Below are 16738 nucleotides of genomic sequence, written 5' to 3' on the forward strand. Positions count from 1 at the left end.
GTATCAGTCCATCCCTAATAATAATAATAACAGGTGTCAAGTGGAGTCAAGGTTTGAGATCCCAGATGCAGCCACTAACAGAGAACACTGGGCCGGCATAAGCAATATAAAGAACTCTATGATAAGAAATGCTGTAATCTTGTGATGGTTTAAATATGAAATGGTTCTTTTGACATTGCCATGAATTAAAAGTGATTTTATGTAACCACTGAATTACAGCTGCACAGTTAAAGATGAGAGAAGGGGTGAAAATGTCAAGAGATCAAGAAAGGTTAGTGTCCCTAAAACAGCTGTCTTCGTGTATGTGTATGTATAAGTCCATGGACTTCATCGCCGCCCAGACTCAACAGTGTCTCTGACGTCTGATGCAGGTGACGAGACACGGAAATTACCGTGGAGACGACCTCGAAGAGTTCTGGTCCAGAAACAAAGGTCACAGGAGAAGGAGTAGGGGAGGGGAGGGGCAGAGCATCTGCCTGCATAACATCCAGGAGAAGTGTAGAGGTATCAGTCTTCCAAGGCCAAGGTTGAAGCGGGAGAGCCGAATGAAGATAAAGAAAGATTGTTTGGGTGAGGCCGACACTGCAATTTACCGTCAGTCCTTAGAGTCCCACTGGTTCTCTCTGTGATCCAAAAAAGCCGAATTTGATGGCCCATTATATCCGGATCGGGCTGGTCAACTGCTCCAAGTTGGTGCCCATAGGAGGCCACTGTCTGCAGGAAGGTTGCAGAATGAACCCATTGCTAAAGCAGTTGATGGTTCCTCTTTTTACCAGCATGTATCCTGTGATTTCCAGACTGTGCTCTTTGCTATTACCAAATACGTGAATCAGATCCTAAAGGTATCACATATATGGGCTAAAGAGGAAGTGCCTCACACAATGTGTGTGTTGTAATCAAGTGTATGTGCTAAGGATAAAAATTGTGTGTAGCAGTAAACGTGTGGCGGGGGGAGAGTTGAATACACTATAAAAAGGCCTGACAAAGAGACTTCAGATGGAGTTCATGGGGAGTTCTTGGAGACTGCTCCTGGAGACTGCTTGCGATGGAGATCGCAGAGTTCTTCACGGGCCATCGTTGGAGCTGAACATTCCTCCACCGATTGAAGAAGTCCTGATGGGTCTGCAAATTCTACTGAAGAGGACCAGCAGAACCCCTTTCTGTGTTCTGCATGAAGAAGTATTCTCTTCCTTCCCCAAATGGATGCAAAAGAACTGCAGATCTGATCGGAGTCGGGACTTCTCATCTCCCCCTGAGACAGGAGGGTTTTGTCTGGGGATCAGGACTCTGTACTGGATTGCTGCATCACCGGAAGAGGACTCCTCCAGGCTCAGGTCTGAGCAGGGCTGAGTTCACCACCTATGGCCGGGCTGTTGGACTCTCCCTCTCCCCAAATTACTTATTAAGTTACTATTTTAGGAAAGCTCAGTTCTATAATTTTATCTCAAATCAATTGGTTTAATCATATTTTGGGAATTTTGAATCAATAATACTCAAGAGCTGTAGCTGTGCCCCTGCTAAAGTTTTGTAATAAATATCTGATCATGCATTTAAAGTTTGTTTGGTCTGAAATTTCATTAAGTCATTTACAGTAACTGATGGTAGTAAAAAGTTATGTCAATTGTGTGCATAAGATCTTTATAGTGGTTCTTAATGGTTATTCTAAGTCATGAGTAAACTAGTAGTTTTAAACAGATCCCTGAGGTTAGTTGTGCCAAACCTCTAAATCTAACCTAGCAACTTACCAAGTGCTCAATCCATTAAGAGGAAAGCTGCCACTAACAGGTGTGTCTAATGGAGTGATTTGACTACTGAGGCTACTTTGTTGAGTCAACTATTAGAGGAAGCAGGGTAGACGTCTGGATTAAGGCAGTTAGAAGCTAGGCGAGTTTCCTCGACACCAGCTTAAGCAGTTCTATAGAATCCTATCAAGGGCCTGTAGGCAGTTAGAGCTTAACCCTATAACGGAGAGCTGGACCAGTAGCCCTGTACAGGGTTATACCGGCGCGGATCAATACAGGCAATAATGCTCCACCATGGTAGATACACAATAGGGCCAAAGTATGTGGAACACCTGTGGTACTTTGGTTTGAATTAAGTTAACTCTTATTTGAAATGAATGAATGAATGAATGAAATGAAAAATACTTTATTTATCCCAGAAGGGAAATTCAATTTTCTACTATTTGTTATCCCATGTGGTATTTCAGACAATTGTTTGTGGAAAGCCCTTCCCACTTTCGACAGAACTGAGCCCCCTTATGTACAAAGCAAGAAAAATTGTCTAAACTTTGTTTGAAAGAAGTTGAATGGCCTGTACAGAGCTCTGACCTCAACCCATCAAACCAAACACTTTTGGAACAAACGGTTGAATAAATTACTGCAGTCAGCTTCCAAGAGAAGACAGGAATGTAGACTGTTAATGCATCATTTGGGCATTTGGAGATGAAATGCTCATCAATCACATAACTGGCAAAACGTATTAAGTGTAGACTTTTTTTGATGGGATCAAACTGTAATATTGAAAAAGATAACTCTGGATAGGATTGCATTAATCATAATTTCCAGAGGGTCTAGATTGTTAAATCGGAAAGATGCAAAGGGGTGTTCCCTAAATCTTAGAATCATTAAAAAAAAAAAAAACAAACAAACAAAGAAAAGAAAAAAAGATATTTGTCAAAATCATCGAAAGAAAGTAGAATAATGACATAGTTAACTGTGGTTGGGAATTTTAAGATCAGTACTGCAACTGGCTGACAACTGATGGCTACTTTCAGACCAGATCTTATGATTTTGTTACAGTAAAGTACGTCACACACCCACATAAGCAGTACAGACTGAAGCCACAATGTAAGTGGTTTTCTGCCTTAGCTCATAAACCAATGTGAATAAAAGTAATAGAGATTTCATGAGGCAACATCACTGCCAAAGCCATTTTTATTGCAATTTAAGGTGACTACATCCCACTGGATAGCCCTAATAATTAAAAATTTAAGAGCTACAAGACATGAGTTTGTGACAGTTTTTACAGCCCAATATAATATTAATTTTTTAAAATCTAAAATGGCACAAGAAGCTAGAGAGTGAAAAGATTTGTTAAGCAAAACAAGACACAAATCAGCAGGTACTGGTAATAAGTTAATATTGCTCCTAATACTCACCGTTTTAGTTAGGAAGACAGTTTACAACCATATAAAAAGCCATTTGAAAGCAAATTGAAAATCAGCAGACTTAACGTAACTACCAAAAAATAAAAATAAAAAAAAACTGAAAAATGCAACAAAACACCATCCACTGCTTTTAAAAAAAATCTTTACACTGACAAAATATAACCTGACTTGCATACCATACAAAGCACTGTGCTATACTGTGAACAGGACACCTACTGTATAAAATAGTTTTCTTACAATCAATCTGAAAAAGAGTGGTGTGTGACACATGAATACAAATTATCACGATATAATTACAACATTTACAAGTCAAGTCAAGAAAATATGTCAGACATAGACATAGAATGTATCTTCAAAAAATGGTGTAAATCTATAGCAACATCGTCTTGAAAAATGTCTTCAAAAGGCACAGACAGAAGAAAATGTGACCCATGCAAAAGAAAACATTTTTTTTGTGCAAGGAAGCAAAACTCAAGTTTAGATTAATTACATAATACCGCAGATTGTAATAGTTTCCCCTCAAAAAACAATGCCCTCCTTATTACAGTACTGAATACTGTACATATGTGTAACAACATGTTTAATCAATTAGAGATTGAAGTTTAAAGCGCCCTTTTCGCCACACAGAAAGTGAAATATTAAGTTGTACATTCATGATATTTACAGTATTAGAGAGTTTCAGAGAGCCATGGGGCTTTAACTACAATCTGCAACCTGCAGGTGTCATTGAGATTGCTAATCCAGTCTTTTTGTGCCAAAAAGTGAGTCTCCTGTGCATGCTCACATCCAGTATCTGAGTCGATTTCACTGACCATAGAAAGACGATTCAGTAAACCATGTTATAATGGCTGCCAGTCACTTCACCGTAAATCCACCACACATCCTGTACATTCATATCATTACATTTCTGTGCAACATCTTTTGGATCTATTGCTAGCAACAGTGAATTTTTTCAAGCTCTGCAGCCGTGAAAGTTACAGTTTGAAGACACTCCTTGGTTGTAGCTTCTGTGCCATATAGCGACATGCTACTACTCATTCGAACCAACTAAGGGCCACTTCTCAGTGAAAAAATATTCACTTATTGGACTGATTGACACTGAAAGTGCTGTTTCAAGGTTTCCTGGAAGACATGTTCTCACAAATGAACAAAAAAATTAATTTCACCTTCAATGTACCTTCATCGACTTTACAAAATGCCTCTTTTGCAAGCTTACATGGTCCATCCTGTAACATCCCAACTTTTTTAAGGAAAACACTTTTGCTGAATTCATTGCTTTCAATACCACCAACCACTTCTGCCTCTTTTCACAGTCTTCTTTCAACACGTGCTTGTCCCAGTATGCCTTCACATGCATTCAGAGAATGTGTGGCATGGTAGAGGAGGAAAAAAAAAGGCAATTTACAGGTCAGGCGAGAGTGGACTGATCTGCCTTCATGCCTGTCTCACACAGGCTTACAGTCTGCTTGCCAACTTTTAACCTGTATTAACCAAAAAAGGTGCCTCTACATCATACCAAACTGTCTATCTCTGAATTACACAGTATACAGTAGCACACATACATTGTTCCAGTTTTTATGCGCATGTACATCATGTCCAGTGTACTACATTGAGCAACTGCATCAGTCTTTCAAAACACGTTGGGCGCCGAATATTCCTGAGATGAAATCACCGGCTTGATCACGAGATGAAAATCATGACAGTAACTACAGTTCACAGCATAGATAGAGAGTAAAAACAGGACAGCTTGAGTTGAACTGTCACAGTAGTAAAACAATTAGTCAGCGAGAAAGCACTGGCAGAGAAAACTCCCCTAAGGCCAACACAATCCCTATTTGCTTTGTCCGCAAGAGAAGTTCTTCTGGCCATAAACAGCAGGGGGCAACGGATGTCTATTTTTACAAGCCTTGCTCAGGTTCGCTATGCTTCCCCCCCTCATGGGTTCCCAACTCAGGTTGCAGGTTCTGATCACACAACTGGAATGATCCTCACTCCCCCCGAGTTCAGGAACGATTCTCACTCCAGTTGAGTCACTGCTAGTTCTTGATCTCCAGAATGGAGGGGTTGTGGTCGAGGATGGACAGGATGATTTTGTCCATGTACTGTCGAAGACGTAAGTTGATTTCCTCCTGCTCCTTCAGGGCTTCCATCAACTGTGAGAAATAATTATGTCAAACACATTTTCAGTTGAGTTCATCACTGAGGTACACTGTTATTTGTCGGAAAATATTATTAAGAAATAGTTTTTTAGTGTCACTCTTGGACTTATTGCAAGAATATTCTATATGGCTATCTACAAATTCTCCTCATATTTGAACACCTGCAAGAATCAAATGCATAAAGTGATATTATTTCAGGTAAAATTTGATCTTTTATAAAGGAGAAAATCTTGATCAAAGAGAGGGTGGAGCCAGAATATGTTTATGCTTAAGAAATTACTTAAATGATTAAAAGTCGCTAATTATTGTTCCAGATCAGTTTTAAGCAGGGATAGTTGATCTCAATGATAGTGGTTATGTATGAGATATAGCCTTTATCATTACCTCCACATTATATAGAAAACATTCTGATGTACAATAATGTAACACGCAGAACACTGTTATTTCATGTTCTAGGAATACAGTTGTGTTGTATGTAACTACAGTATATATATATAAAAAAACAACAACAACAAGGAACTTATATAAAATCTATTCAGAAAGCTAGGTAGTTTGCAGAGCAGTTGAAAATCACAATACAGCCACTGAAGTGCTCATATCCTGTGTCACAAAGGAATAACAAAAGTAACTTTTAATGGCAGCAGATGATGGTATGTGCTCCATCATGGTACTTCTGGACCTCAGTGCTGCATTTGACACAGTCAATCACAGCCTTCTTTTAAACTGACTGAGGCACTGGGTGGGCATATCAGGTACAGTTTTAGAGTGTTTTTTTTTTTTTTTTAATCTTACCTTACTAATAGAAGGTTTTGTGTTGCAGCAAACAACCACATTTTGTCATTTTATTCAGTGAAGTACGGTTTGCCTCAGGGATCTGTTTTAGGTCCAATTTTATTTTCTTTGTACAAGCTTCCCCTGGGGCACGATACAAAGACACTGTGTTTTATTTCATTTTTATGTAGACGACACGCAGCTGTACCTGCCCGTTAAAGCCTCTGACCCTGCGAAGTTTAGTGCTTTAAATGACTGTATCATGGATGTGAGAAACTGGATGTCAGAGAACTTCCTTCAGCTAAACGACAGTAAAACCAAAATCTTGGTAACTGGGTCCCAGCAGATGGCAAAACAAATTCTGCCATCTGCTGGCCCGCTAGTGAAAAACATGAAACCTGCTGCAAGGAATCTCGGCATCTGGTTTGATTTTAACTTGAACTTTGAAAAACACACCACAAAACTTTTACAGTCATGTTTTTAATCATCTTACAAATATTTCAAAGATTCATTCTTATTTGACTTTTAAAGATACAGAGACGATTTTACATGCTTTTATTTCCTCACAGCTGGATTACTGCAACAGCCTTTTTACGTGTCTTGATAAGAAATCCCTGGACAGATTACAGACAGTGCAGAACTCTGCTGTCAGGCTTTTAACCAGGAAGAGGAAACGTGAGCACATCACACCTGTTTTAGCTCTTTTACACTGGCTGCCAGTTCGTTTTAGGAATGATTTTAAGATTTTATTAATCACTTTTAAAGCACTCAACGGTCTCTGTCCTATTTACACTGCCAACCCTTTAACACCATATTCTCCACCACGCTATTTAAGATCCTCGGGCAAAGGTCTTTTGACTGTCCCAGAGGTCTGGCTGAAAACATAGGGGGGCAAAGCATTTTCAGTCCGGTCGCCGAGGCTCTGGAATGACCTGCCTGAGGAAATCAGGTCGGCTAATTCCATACTCTCTTTTAAATCACTTCTTAAAACACATTTTTATTTGACAGCTTTTCCTGATTTTATTTAAGTTTTAAGTTTTATGTTTTTCACCTACCTGCTTTATTTGTGTGCTTTCTACTTTTGTCAGTTATTCTCTGTGATTATTGTATTTTAATTTTTTATTTATTTTTTTTGAAAAGCACTTTGTAACATTTGTTTTAAAAAGTGCTCTATAAATAAAGTTTATTGTTTTATTGTTATTGTTATTACAACTGTCCTGCACTGTCATAACACACAGTCTGCAAATTATCCTGAATTTACCTGGTCTCTGGAGGCATTATCTATCTCAGCAGCTAGACTCTGGGCCTTAGTCTGTGTGGCAAACAGGTTCTTGGCTTCATACAGGCTGAGACTGAGGATCTGACCATTTAACTCATCGTTCTGCTCCCTCAGCTTCTGGTTCTCCTGAAATGCACAATCAGGGTGGGAGGTAGTGGAAAGAGAGACAGAAAAATGGAGATAAGCATGTGGACCACACAAGTGCGTTGGGAGTGACAGTTCTTTTATTCGAAAATGGCAGCTACTGAAGCCTCACTCAACCCATATGACAAAACATTGCGCTTGGTACCTCATCCAGCAGCTAACACAGCAATGCACATCTATTTTGGCAACACCTACGAGACACAACATGGGTTATGTGTGTTACAGAACAAACTGTTCCCCTGCTTTGTCTGTTGCGTTATGAAGGCTCCACAATTAAGTTGCCTGTAACTGCTGACAAGAGGTCGGCTTGCTTTTCCCTTGTTCTATCCTTAACCGTCAGTAAGGGAATTGCAGCGCTGACCCCAACTCAGCTTAGAAAAATTCACTCTACTCCATTGTGATTAGTGGTTAATTGGGAGGTCAAAGGGCACAGAAGCAATTTTACCATCAGACCGGGACGGAGCCGAGCCCCAGACAACACCAGGTGCTGGATTTCAGGGGGAAGAAAGTCCTGGGACACGAATCGCTGGACACACATATACAGACATTTACAGAGGTGCATAGGCAAAGTATAAGAGATTGAGTTTATTCCGCGCATGGAGGACTGTGACACAGGGCTGTGTCTCTCAGTTAAGAGCTGTTACCTACACAAGGCTTAGTTATTAGTTTTTATTGTCATCATTTATCTGATTACGGACTATCAAACTAACTAATTATTTTACGTCTAAAAGTGTTGGGAGGAGTTGAAAAAAAAGTAACCATCTGCATATTGATGGTGGTATAAAACCATTGTTATCATTCCTGTTCCTGCCTGCCTGCACTTTGTGTGACAAGTGACAAGTGGCCCTGGGATACAGAAGGACTCGGCCCCTATCATCTTAAATCACTGATAAAACACACACATTGTGGGACTCAGCAGTTCTTCCAGAATGGATTTGTATGGTTCAAAGGTTACATCATGGCCTGGTGGTTTTGGCAAATTTTGGGTTTTCAAATGCCTTTCTTTTGACTAAGGAACTTGGAGAAATAATTTGCAAAAATACAGGCCAGGTTTCTAGACAACTCTCCAGAACTATTTGTTTTCTAAAAAACACTTTCATCTTCTCCCTTATTGCTAATGTTTACTTTGCATCAGGTCTGTCCACTTAGCAGGACTAATCTGTTACTGTAGCAGGCAGATACTTTGAAGAAACGTCCCCGTATCTAAGTTTACTGACACCAAACAACCAAGTGAACACATACATTCTAAAGCTGGAATCCTCATAAATTGTGATATAGTTGGAATAAGATCCCCAGACTCTCCACTTCAGTGTCTGAAAATCAGCAACTCTTGTTGAGGACAGATTTATGACAGGAGCCACTGTGGTTGACTGTCATCATTATCAAACACATAACCGTACTGGTAATGTATAGTATTCTATTCTGCCTAAATCCATTCTGTTGCAGTGTGGGCCCCAGGTCCATGTAGTGTCTGTGGCCATAAAAATGCCAGAGGCCTAGACTGATTCATAAAATCAGTGTACTCGATGTTCCTCAGGCAGAACATAAACCAATTTACTGCAGTAAATGCTGTGCAAGCATGTCCTCTCAGGAGCCTGACACCTGGTTAAAATATGAAAAGTGCATATGTAGTTTGAGACTGTGCTGCACTTTTTATGGAAAATGCACCCAAAACTGCATGGTTCTAATTTGCTACTTGTGCACAAAATATTTCTTTAGAGAAATAATATGGGGATCAGCTTAATTTACATTTTTAAAAGGAATACAACACTGCAATTTTCTGGATGGACGAGTCAGAGACATGCTACAGCATACAGTAAGTACTGAAAGTATGATCAGGGCTAAAAAAAAAATAAATTTTTTTTTAAATTAAATAATCAAATAATATGTAAAACCAAACAAAAATATTTGTAAAAAGCTACAGTTAAACAGAAAAACAAACTATTTTCTTCCATGTCTGAAATAAATCCAGCCAACATTCTTCTGCTGCTGCTTTAATCAAACAAAACATAATGAGTGTTATTCTGTTAAATATTCATACATTTTGGGCTGCATTCACTCTCTGACAGTGTAGTTATATGGCTCACTTCTCACTTTTATGTTTACATCTCATGCCTTTCTGTGCATCCAAACCCATACATAATAGGCATTGTCTTTTTGATGACATGCCTCTTATGAAGTTACAACTATATTTAGATGCTTCAATTAACACTTACATTTCTTAAGAATAGCAACCTTTCTTGCAGCTTTGAAAGACATGTTATCTTTAAAAAAATTGTCGGGAAGCTCACCCAGATCTTAAAATCTTGATATATTATCAAAATCACTTTAGTCTACATACCTCTTTTTTCTTTCTTTTTTTTTTTATTTTTTAAAAAGCCAAAAATAAAGGTGATCTGATCAAATTCTTCAAAAATAAATAAATAAAAATTGGCACTCCTCAATACAACTGGAAAGCCTTCATTGACTCATGAGTTTTCCACTGCTGGACATGGGTGTGCTGTCAGAGGTGAAGGACTTAATATTGCTGTAAAAAAAAAAAAAAAATCAGCCCACAGTGAGTGAAGATGCAACAGGAACAAAAAAACTCCCAGACATCAGTTGGGGCTTCAGAGGGTTAACGGAGACCAATGGATTTTAGAAAGGTGTGCAAAAGACAAAGTGTTGCTTCCCGTTCTCCAAGATATATGTGAAAACGATTACATTTGTCTCAGGGTCTTAAGGTACCTTAAGTAGCTACAATAATTACTGAGCTGAACATGCATGACAAAGAGATTTGAACATAGCGTTTCATCAGTACCTGCTTGAGCCTCTTGACCTCGTGCTCCAGCTCCACCTCCCTGGTCCTGTTGTTAAAGTCTGCAAGCCCAGAGGAAGAGCTGCGACTCCGGCCTGGCCTCTCTGCCTCCAGCTTGAAGAGTTGCAAGTGCTCCAGCTCTCGACGCAGGTCTTCTATCAGCTACACCAGAGAATGGACAGAAGAACATTGTTATATAATGCCAAGGCAGTGTTTTGTAGGTGTAAGTGTATCAGCTGACATGACTGCAGTGACTGAGAGGAAACTAAGCGAAAGTAAGCAACTGTCACAATCCACTTTGCTGTGTGTGTGTGACTGGTTACATAAAATGATCCCTCCCACCTCCTGCATGGCATCTTTCTCTTTTTGGAACTGCTGTCTGTTCTGTCTCAGTTTGTCCATCATTTTCCTGTAGAGGTCCATCTCATCCTTCAGGCGCAGACTGGTATCTTCCAGCTTGTCTGTCATCCTTTGCTTCTCCTGAGGTTGGATGAACATAGCTACAGTTTCAAGGCTGTTTTCTTATATTCATTTCTGTTCTGCATCTATTCAACAAAATTAGACAGAGGAATTGATATATAGGCTTAACGTTTCTATTTTCTGTGACACAATTTTATTTCGTAAGCTTGAGTCAGGTTTGGTGTCACTCACATAGGCACAGAATCAAAATAGAGATGTGGTTCATCAGTCAAAGGCTGTGTCTGCACACATGTTGAAGACTATCTGACTACTGAGAAAAATTGTAATATTTAAAGGGACAGCAAGACTGCGTTGACAAGTGTGGATTAGAAATGACAAAATCCTGGATGTTTGAAAGTGAAACAGACAGTAAACTGGAGGAGTTACTTAGTTCAGAGCATCAGCTGGATGTGTTAAAAACAAAGATAAGGACAAAAAAAGAAAAAGACTAACAAGATAAGCAAGAGTAAATACACAAAGATAGGGAAATATGGCTTACCTCATCCAGTTTCTCTGTCTGTGATTTGAGTCGGCACATGCTAAGAGACATGTCACCATTCTCCTCTTCCAGCTGCTTAACTCTAAAGATACAAAATCCAGTGTGTCAGTGTACGTTTGTTAGATAACTGTATCTCATAGCCAGTTAAGGCCCTGTTTTGGGCAAACAACTGCAGTATGTGCAGCAGCTCCAGAGGCAGCTGACTATCCCCGGTACAAATCTCTGAGCTGTGTTTACTACATAATTTTACATTCTGCAATTTCCTTCAACAAGCAGAAACATAAATATCTACATCCTAAAGAAATGGACATTGGCATTTTATTCTTTGATAAAGAAATCATGACCATGAGTATATCACATCATCACACTATACTGGAATGATTTAATGCTATTGAGTACAAACACAACATGAAAAACTGAGCAATTAAACCGAGACATTTTGGATGCTGTATGCTTGTGTCAGTATGCGTTTCTCACCGGTTGGTCAGCAGCTCTATCTGCGTGTTCTTGTCTCTCTCCATCTTGCTGTAGGCCTCTCTGTGTCGTCTCAACTCCCCCTGCATATTTTGCTCTGCACGGGTCTCTTGGTCTTTCAGCAGCTCCTCCAGCTCATGTACCCTGAGATGATAAATGCATCACACATAATACGGTATCACAACTGAGCTGAGTATTATTTTAGAATACTAACTTACAGCTACAATGTATAGTAACAGTCATTTGGGGAAAAAAACTGAGCACCTTTCAACAATGAGAAATTATTGAAAATCATCTGTATAAAATAGCATTTGCCCAGCTATTTATTTGTATCACAATCAATCCTGTGCATCTCTGAAGCCCAGTTTCCTACCTGTGTACTAGCTGAGTGTTCTCCTGCTTTAGCTTGGATTTGACGTCACCACTGATCAGAATCTCATTCTCGAGTTCTGCCACTTTCTTCTCAAGACAGCTCACCTGATAGAGAGACAGAGTAATAAAAGTTAGTTTACACCATAAAAGTAATGAAATTAACAATTGTATCTACAGATTAAAAATGATGGATGCTTTAAAATGCTGACCAGTATGAAAAATAAATCATCCCTTAATCTCAATCCCTCAACAAAACAAGAAATAGAATACAAGGTTAAACTGAAGTCAGAAAACAGTTTTACATATAATTTATAGAGTTGTCTATAGTTGACAACAGATTCTAAAGGTCTTTAAAGGCTTCCTAAAATTCAGATATTCCTTTAATTAGCAGATCTAAAAAGGGAGTCCTGGCAGAGCTCATATAAATTTGCATCCTTTACTCAAGCTGTGCGTCCACCAGGAACATTGCTTCACTCTCTGGAATTTCAGTGTTACAGTATGAGCACAAAACATGCATGTACAATCTTTCATAGGGTTTCACTCGTAACACAGAAAAAGCAAGAGCTGATATTACTACATCCCACGAGCGTCCGTTAGTGCTTAAAAAAGTCTGAGCTGACGTATGGACAAACAAACTGCACACACAGAAAAGGAAACAAACCTATTCATACCTTCTCATTGATGTCGATGTCACAAGAGTCGATGCTGTCTCGGAAAAGGTCCTCCGTACTGCCGTTGCTGCTGCTCAAGTTGCTGTTGTGGAGCAGCTGTCTGCTCAAATATATAGACACAAACTTAAAGAATTTGTTGGGAATAGATGCAGGTGAGGACTGCTTCTGCCTGTGCTCACATATACAGCATGTGAGTGTGAGAGAGGGAGTGAAATACAGTGTGCGTCCTTTGGTGATGCTGCTGTATATAGGACTATAAGGACGGTGCCAACCAAAGAAGCTGGAGCAAACAGAATTAAAATTAGCGCACACACTGTTACAGCAGACACCCACACAGGTGTGCATATATCTGGGTGTACTCAACTGTGACATTCACACCGTTAAGTGACTTCAGCTGCCCCCTTTTACAATGATGGAATAACTTGAGAACAGCAAGCTCCATTACTGAGATTAGCAATACAGAGAGGAGAGGATAGGATAGGATAGGATAGGATAGGATAGGATAGGATAGGAGAGGAGAGGAGAGGAGAGGAGAGGAGAGGATAGGATAGGATAGGATAGGATAGGATAGGATAGGATAGGAGAGGANAGGAGAGGAGAGGAGAGGAGAGGAGAGGAGAGGAGAGGAAATACAAGAACAGATAAAAAGAGCAATAAAGTGGACGAAGTAATCAAACCAGACAGAGGCAACAGTAGAAAAAACAGGGAAAGCGAGCCAAACCTTATATTGAATACATAGATCAGGTCTGACAGGCCATTTTCACTCTGTCACTATAACTCAGTTTCTGTGGCTCAAAATAGGACAAAAGGCTCGATACAAAACATCTCAACCAGTACAGAACAACAAGCCATGCAGTGTGATACATTGTTGCTGCTGCTAAAAAAGCTGACATTCAAACTCACTTTCTCAACTCAGGAACAAAAACAAAAGTTCTTACAGCATGACTGCTTACAGTTCAGGGTGTCCACATGCCCTGTATTTTCTCTGAATAACTAGTTAGTAATTAACCTGATGATAGAGCACAATGGCAGGGCAACTGAGAGATAAGGAAGCAGTAACTGCTAATCTTGCTCTGTATGTGTCTGTCTATCTCAACAAATAGAACAAACACATCCTGTTCAGGTCTGTGTAATGCATAAACACAAAGAGTACAAGTGACCTTTCCTTTAGACACACACAGGCACCTACAGTAAAACAAACACATACAGGTGAATGACCTACCTTCCAAAAGCAGTGCTGGAGATTTTCCTATTGGGGCTGCAAAGGAAAAACAACATTTTATCAGATTTTTTATTTATTTATTTATTTATTTTTTTAAAAAAAGTAAACTGCTATTGATATGTCTAGCCTCATGCTCAACAGTACAGTCCAAGTAGCTGCTGACAGCAATTAAGATTTTGACTATTCAGAGTGCCAGATAGGAAAGAGGGAGAGAAAAAGAAACTCTGAAGGACACGTCAAAGTTAATATAATTTTAGTCCTGGTTCAATGAACAGGGGTTTCTGTCAGCTAAATAACTGTTTATAAAGGGAACAAAAGCCCAAACAGTCTTTTAGTATGATGTGTCTGACTGCACTCGGTTTCACATTGGATTAACAAAAATGAGCAAACATACTGTAGGGTTACACAAATGATATTTGATGCTGATAGAATATGAATGTCAGAATCGTCTGCTGGCACAAAAGAAGAGTGGCTTGAGGGAAAGCTAAATTAATGCAGCTGATTGCAGAACATTCAGACAAAGTTGGAACATTTTTACAAACACAACCTATTCTGTGCCAAAATAAACTTAACCATTTTTGCATCCATGTGAAACAGCTTTGTGTATTTTTCTACCCATGTCTTGTCAATCCAAAATTGTTAGGTCCTAATGATTATAGGGTATCAATACGTTATGCCATGTACTGCTACAAAAATTTTAAGAACCATCCAGACTTTCTCAGTTACTAATTCAGCTTGTCTGTCACAGTAATTACTGTTTGTTTCATTACACAAATTGCAAAGATGAGTGAAACTGACGTATAATAGTCATTGCAGACAGTGACTGTGGAAAAAACAAGCAATAAAATACGTTTCAGTGACAGAGTGGCACAATATCAAAGACTCTTCTTCACAAAGAAATAACTGAGAATGTCAAAAAGGCTACTCCTCTAAGAAGATCCGCTCAGCATTTAGATTAAGCAAATTTTTACAGGGTTTGTAATCCTGAGTGACAGGATTCCCTTTCAGCTAATGTTGCAGTTAACCTCACACTCTCTTTGAAGGGTTCAAAGAGGCCAAAGCTTTGTGCAAAAACATTGCCAGCAGAATTTAGTTTTAATCTCTGAACTTCTGCCTTATCTTTTGTCTACTGAAAGTGAATACATTTTCATGCAAAAGCAAAAAAAAAAAAAAGAATTGTCACCTCCTGTTTTTACAAAATTTTTTAATAAGATCTGTGTATCTCTGTTGTGCTTAAAAAAATACACTCAGATATTCCTATGAGCTCACTTGAAAGTACTTTCTTCAATCAATATATTTTCATTTGCATCTCACTGACTCTGCTACTTTTCGCCTTTTGTCTCTCTAACTCTGTTCTTTAGCCATCTCTACTTCATTATTCATAAGGGGAAGGCAGGTCAAATTAGAAGGCTCATTTTAGAGCCATTTCTCCACGGGGAGAAATTCTGCAGAGTCCATGTAACTACACCACATTCACACAATTTAAAAACATTACCAAGGCTAATGTTATAAAATTTTGTGTCTTTATATGTGTGTGTGTGTGTGTGTGAGGGCATTTGTGTCTTAAGGTTGACTGTACGGCTATTAATGGTCACCACGGATTATGTTTCCAATTATAGTTTCCCCATTACAATGGCTGATGAGGTAAGCACAGGACAGACGGCCTTACGTAACAATCAATTCGTGTTTGTCTGTGTGCATGCGAATGGTGATGTGTTCGTTCATGTATGAAGCAGAAGGTGGACTACTTTAAACGCCCCTGTATCAATATATACTTGCTAAATTTTAGTAAAAAAAAAAAAGAGTCTGAAAAACAAATTGTGACTCCTGAGTCAACCTCACCAGTAGGATGTGAGTGGACCAAAACACTTCAAATCCTGTACAGTACACATAATAGCTGACGGAATCTGTTTTTTTCCCCACCTGAATACAGTGTGGTGGATGCTTCTTGTTGTGTATATTTAGGTCATTGTCCTTTCATATACCATGGTTGTGTGGAAAAAATTACCTGCCAGTATAATGAACTCTCCTTTTCCACAGAAATAGGTCACCCAACCTGTTTTCATTTATATGGAACTGGACATCATGTGGCTTTTCGGTGCATTTGAATGTGGAGTTATATAAATAAAAGAGGCTGCAGTCAGCGAATACGTGCTGGTGACTTGACTTTATTTGACTAGCTATCAGTCAGAACAGCATGTGGTCAGCAGGAAAGGTCTGAGGGCAGGAAGACTCTAAAACAGTCTTTGCTCAAAAAGTAACTCTCTATTGAAACAATATTAAATTGTATTCAATTATACAATCATGATAGTAATTACAAATTATACCAATATGTACGTTTATGTTTTTATATGTCTGTGACCGGGCTGCAAGGTGGCGCAGTTGGTAGCACTGTTGCCTCGCAGCAAGAAGGTTGCCGGTTCGCATTCCGGTGGGGGCATCGGGATCTTACTGCTTGGAGTTTGTATGTTCTCCCCGTGCAGCATGGGTTCTCTCCGGCTTCCTCCCACAAGTCCAAAAACATGTTGAGGTTAACTGGTGATTCTAAATTGTCCGTAGGTGTGAATGTGAGTGTGCTTGGTTGTCTGCCTCTAAGTGTGGCCCTGTGATAGACTGGCGACCTATCCAGGGTGTCCCCTGCCTTCGCCCTAAATTGGCTGGGATAGGCTCCAGCCCCCCCGCGACCCTAGTGAGGATTAAGCGGTGTATAGATAATGGATGG

At 39.4% G+C, this 16738-nt stretch overlaps 1 protein-coding gene across 1 annotated transcript in view; it reads right to left on the reverse strand.

Annotated features, from left to right (window-relative positions):
- Positions 1 to 2918: 2918 nt before the first annotated feature.
- The window catches only part of rab11fip4b (RAB11 family interacting protein 4 (class II) b), a 32740-nt gene continuing 18920 nt past the window's right edge, over positions 2919 to 16738 (reverse strand). The window contains exons 5-13 of the mRNA XM_008276551.1: positions 14017 to 14052; positions 12795 to 12894; positions 12125 to 12228; positions 11755 to 11895; positions 11278 to 11359; positions 10662 to 10799; positions 10323 to 10481; positions 7361 to 7504; positions 2919 to 5322 (exon numbers count right to left, since the gene is read on the reverse strand). Of these exons, the coding sequence (XP_008274773.1) occupies positions 5206 to 5322; positions 7361 to 7504; positions 10323 to 10481; positions 10662 to 10799; positions 11278 to 11359; positions 11755 to 11895; positions 12125 to 12228; positions 12795 to 12894; positions 14017 to 14052 (1021 nt within the window). The 3' untranslated portion in view covers positions 2919 to 5205. The remainder of the gene's footprint in view (positions 5323 to 7360; positions 7505 to 10322; positions 10482 to 10661; positions 10800 to 11277; positions 11360 to 11754; positions 11896 to 12124; positions 12229 to 12794; positions 12895 to 14016; positions 14053 to 16738) is intronic.

This window comes from Stegastes partitus, unplaced genomic scaffold, assembly GCF_000690725.1.
Source record: "Stegastes partitus isolate 25-593 unplaced genomic scaffold, Stegastes_partitus-1.0.2 Scaffold3, whole genome shotgun sequence".
Taxonomy (NCBI): domain Eukaryota; kingdom Metazoa; phylum Chordata; class Actinopteri; family Pomacentridae; genus Stegastes; species Stegastes partitus.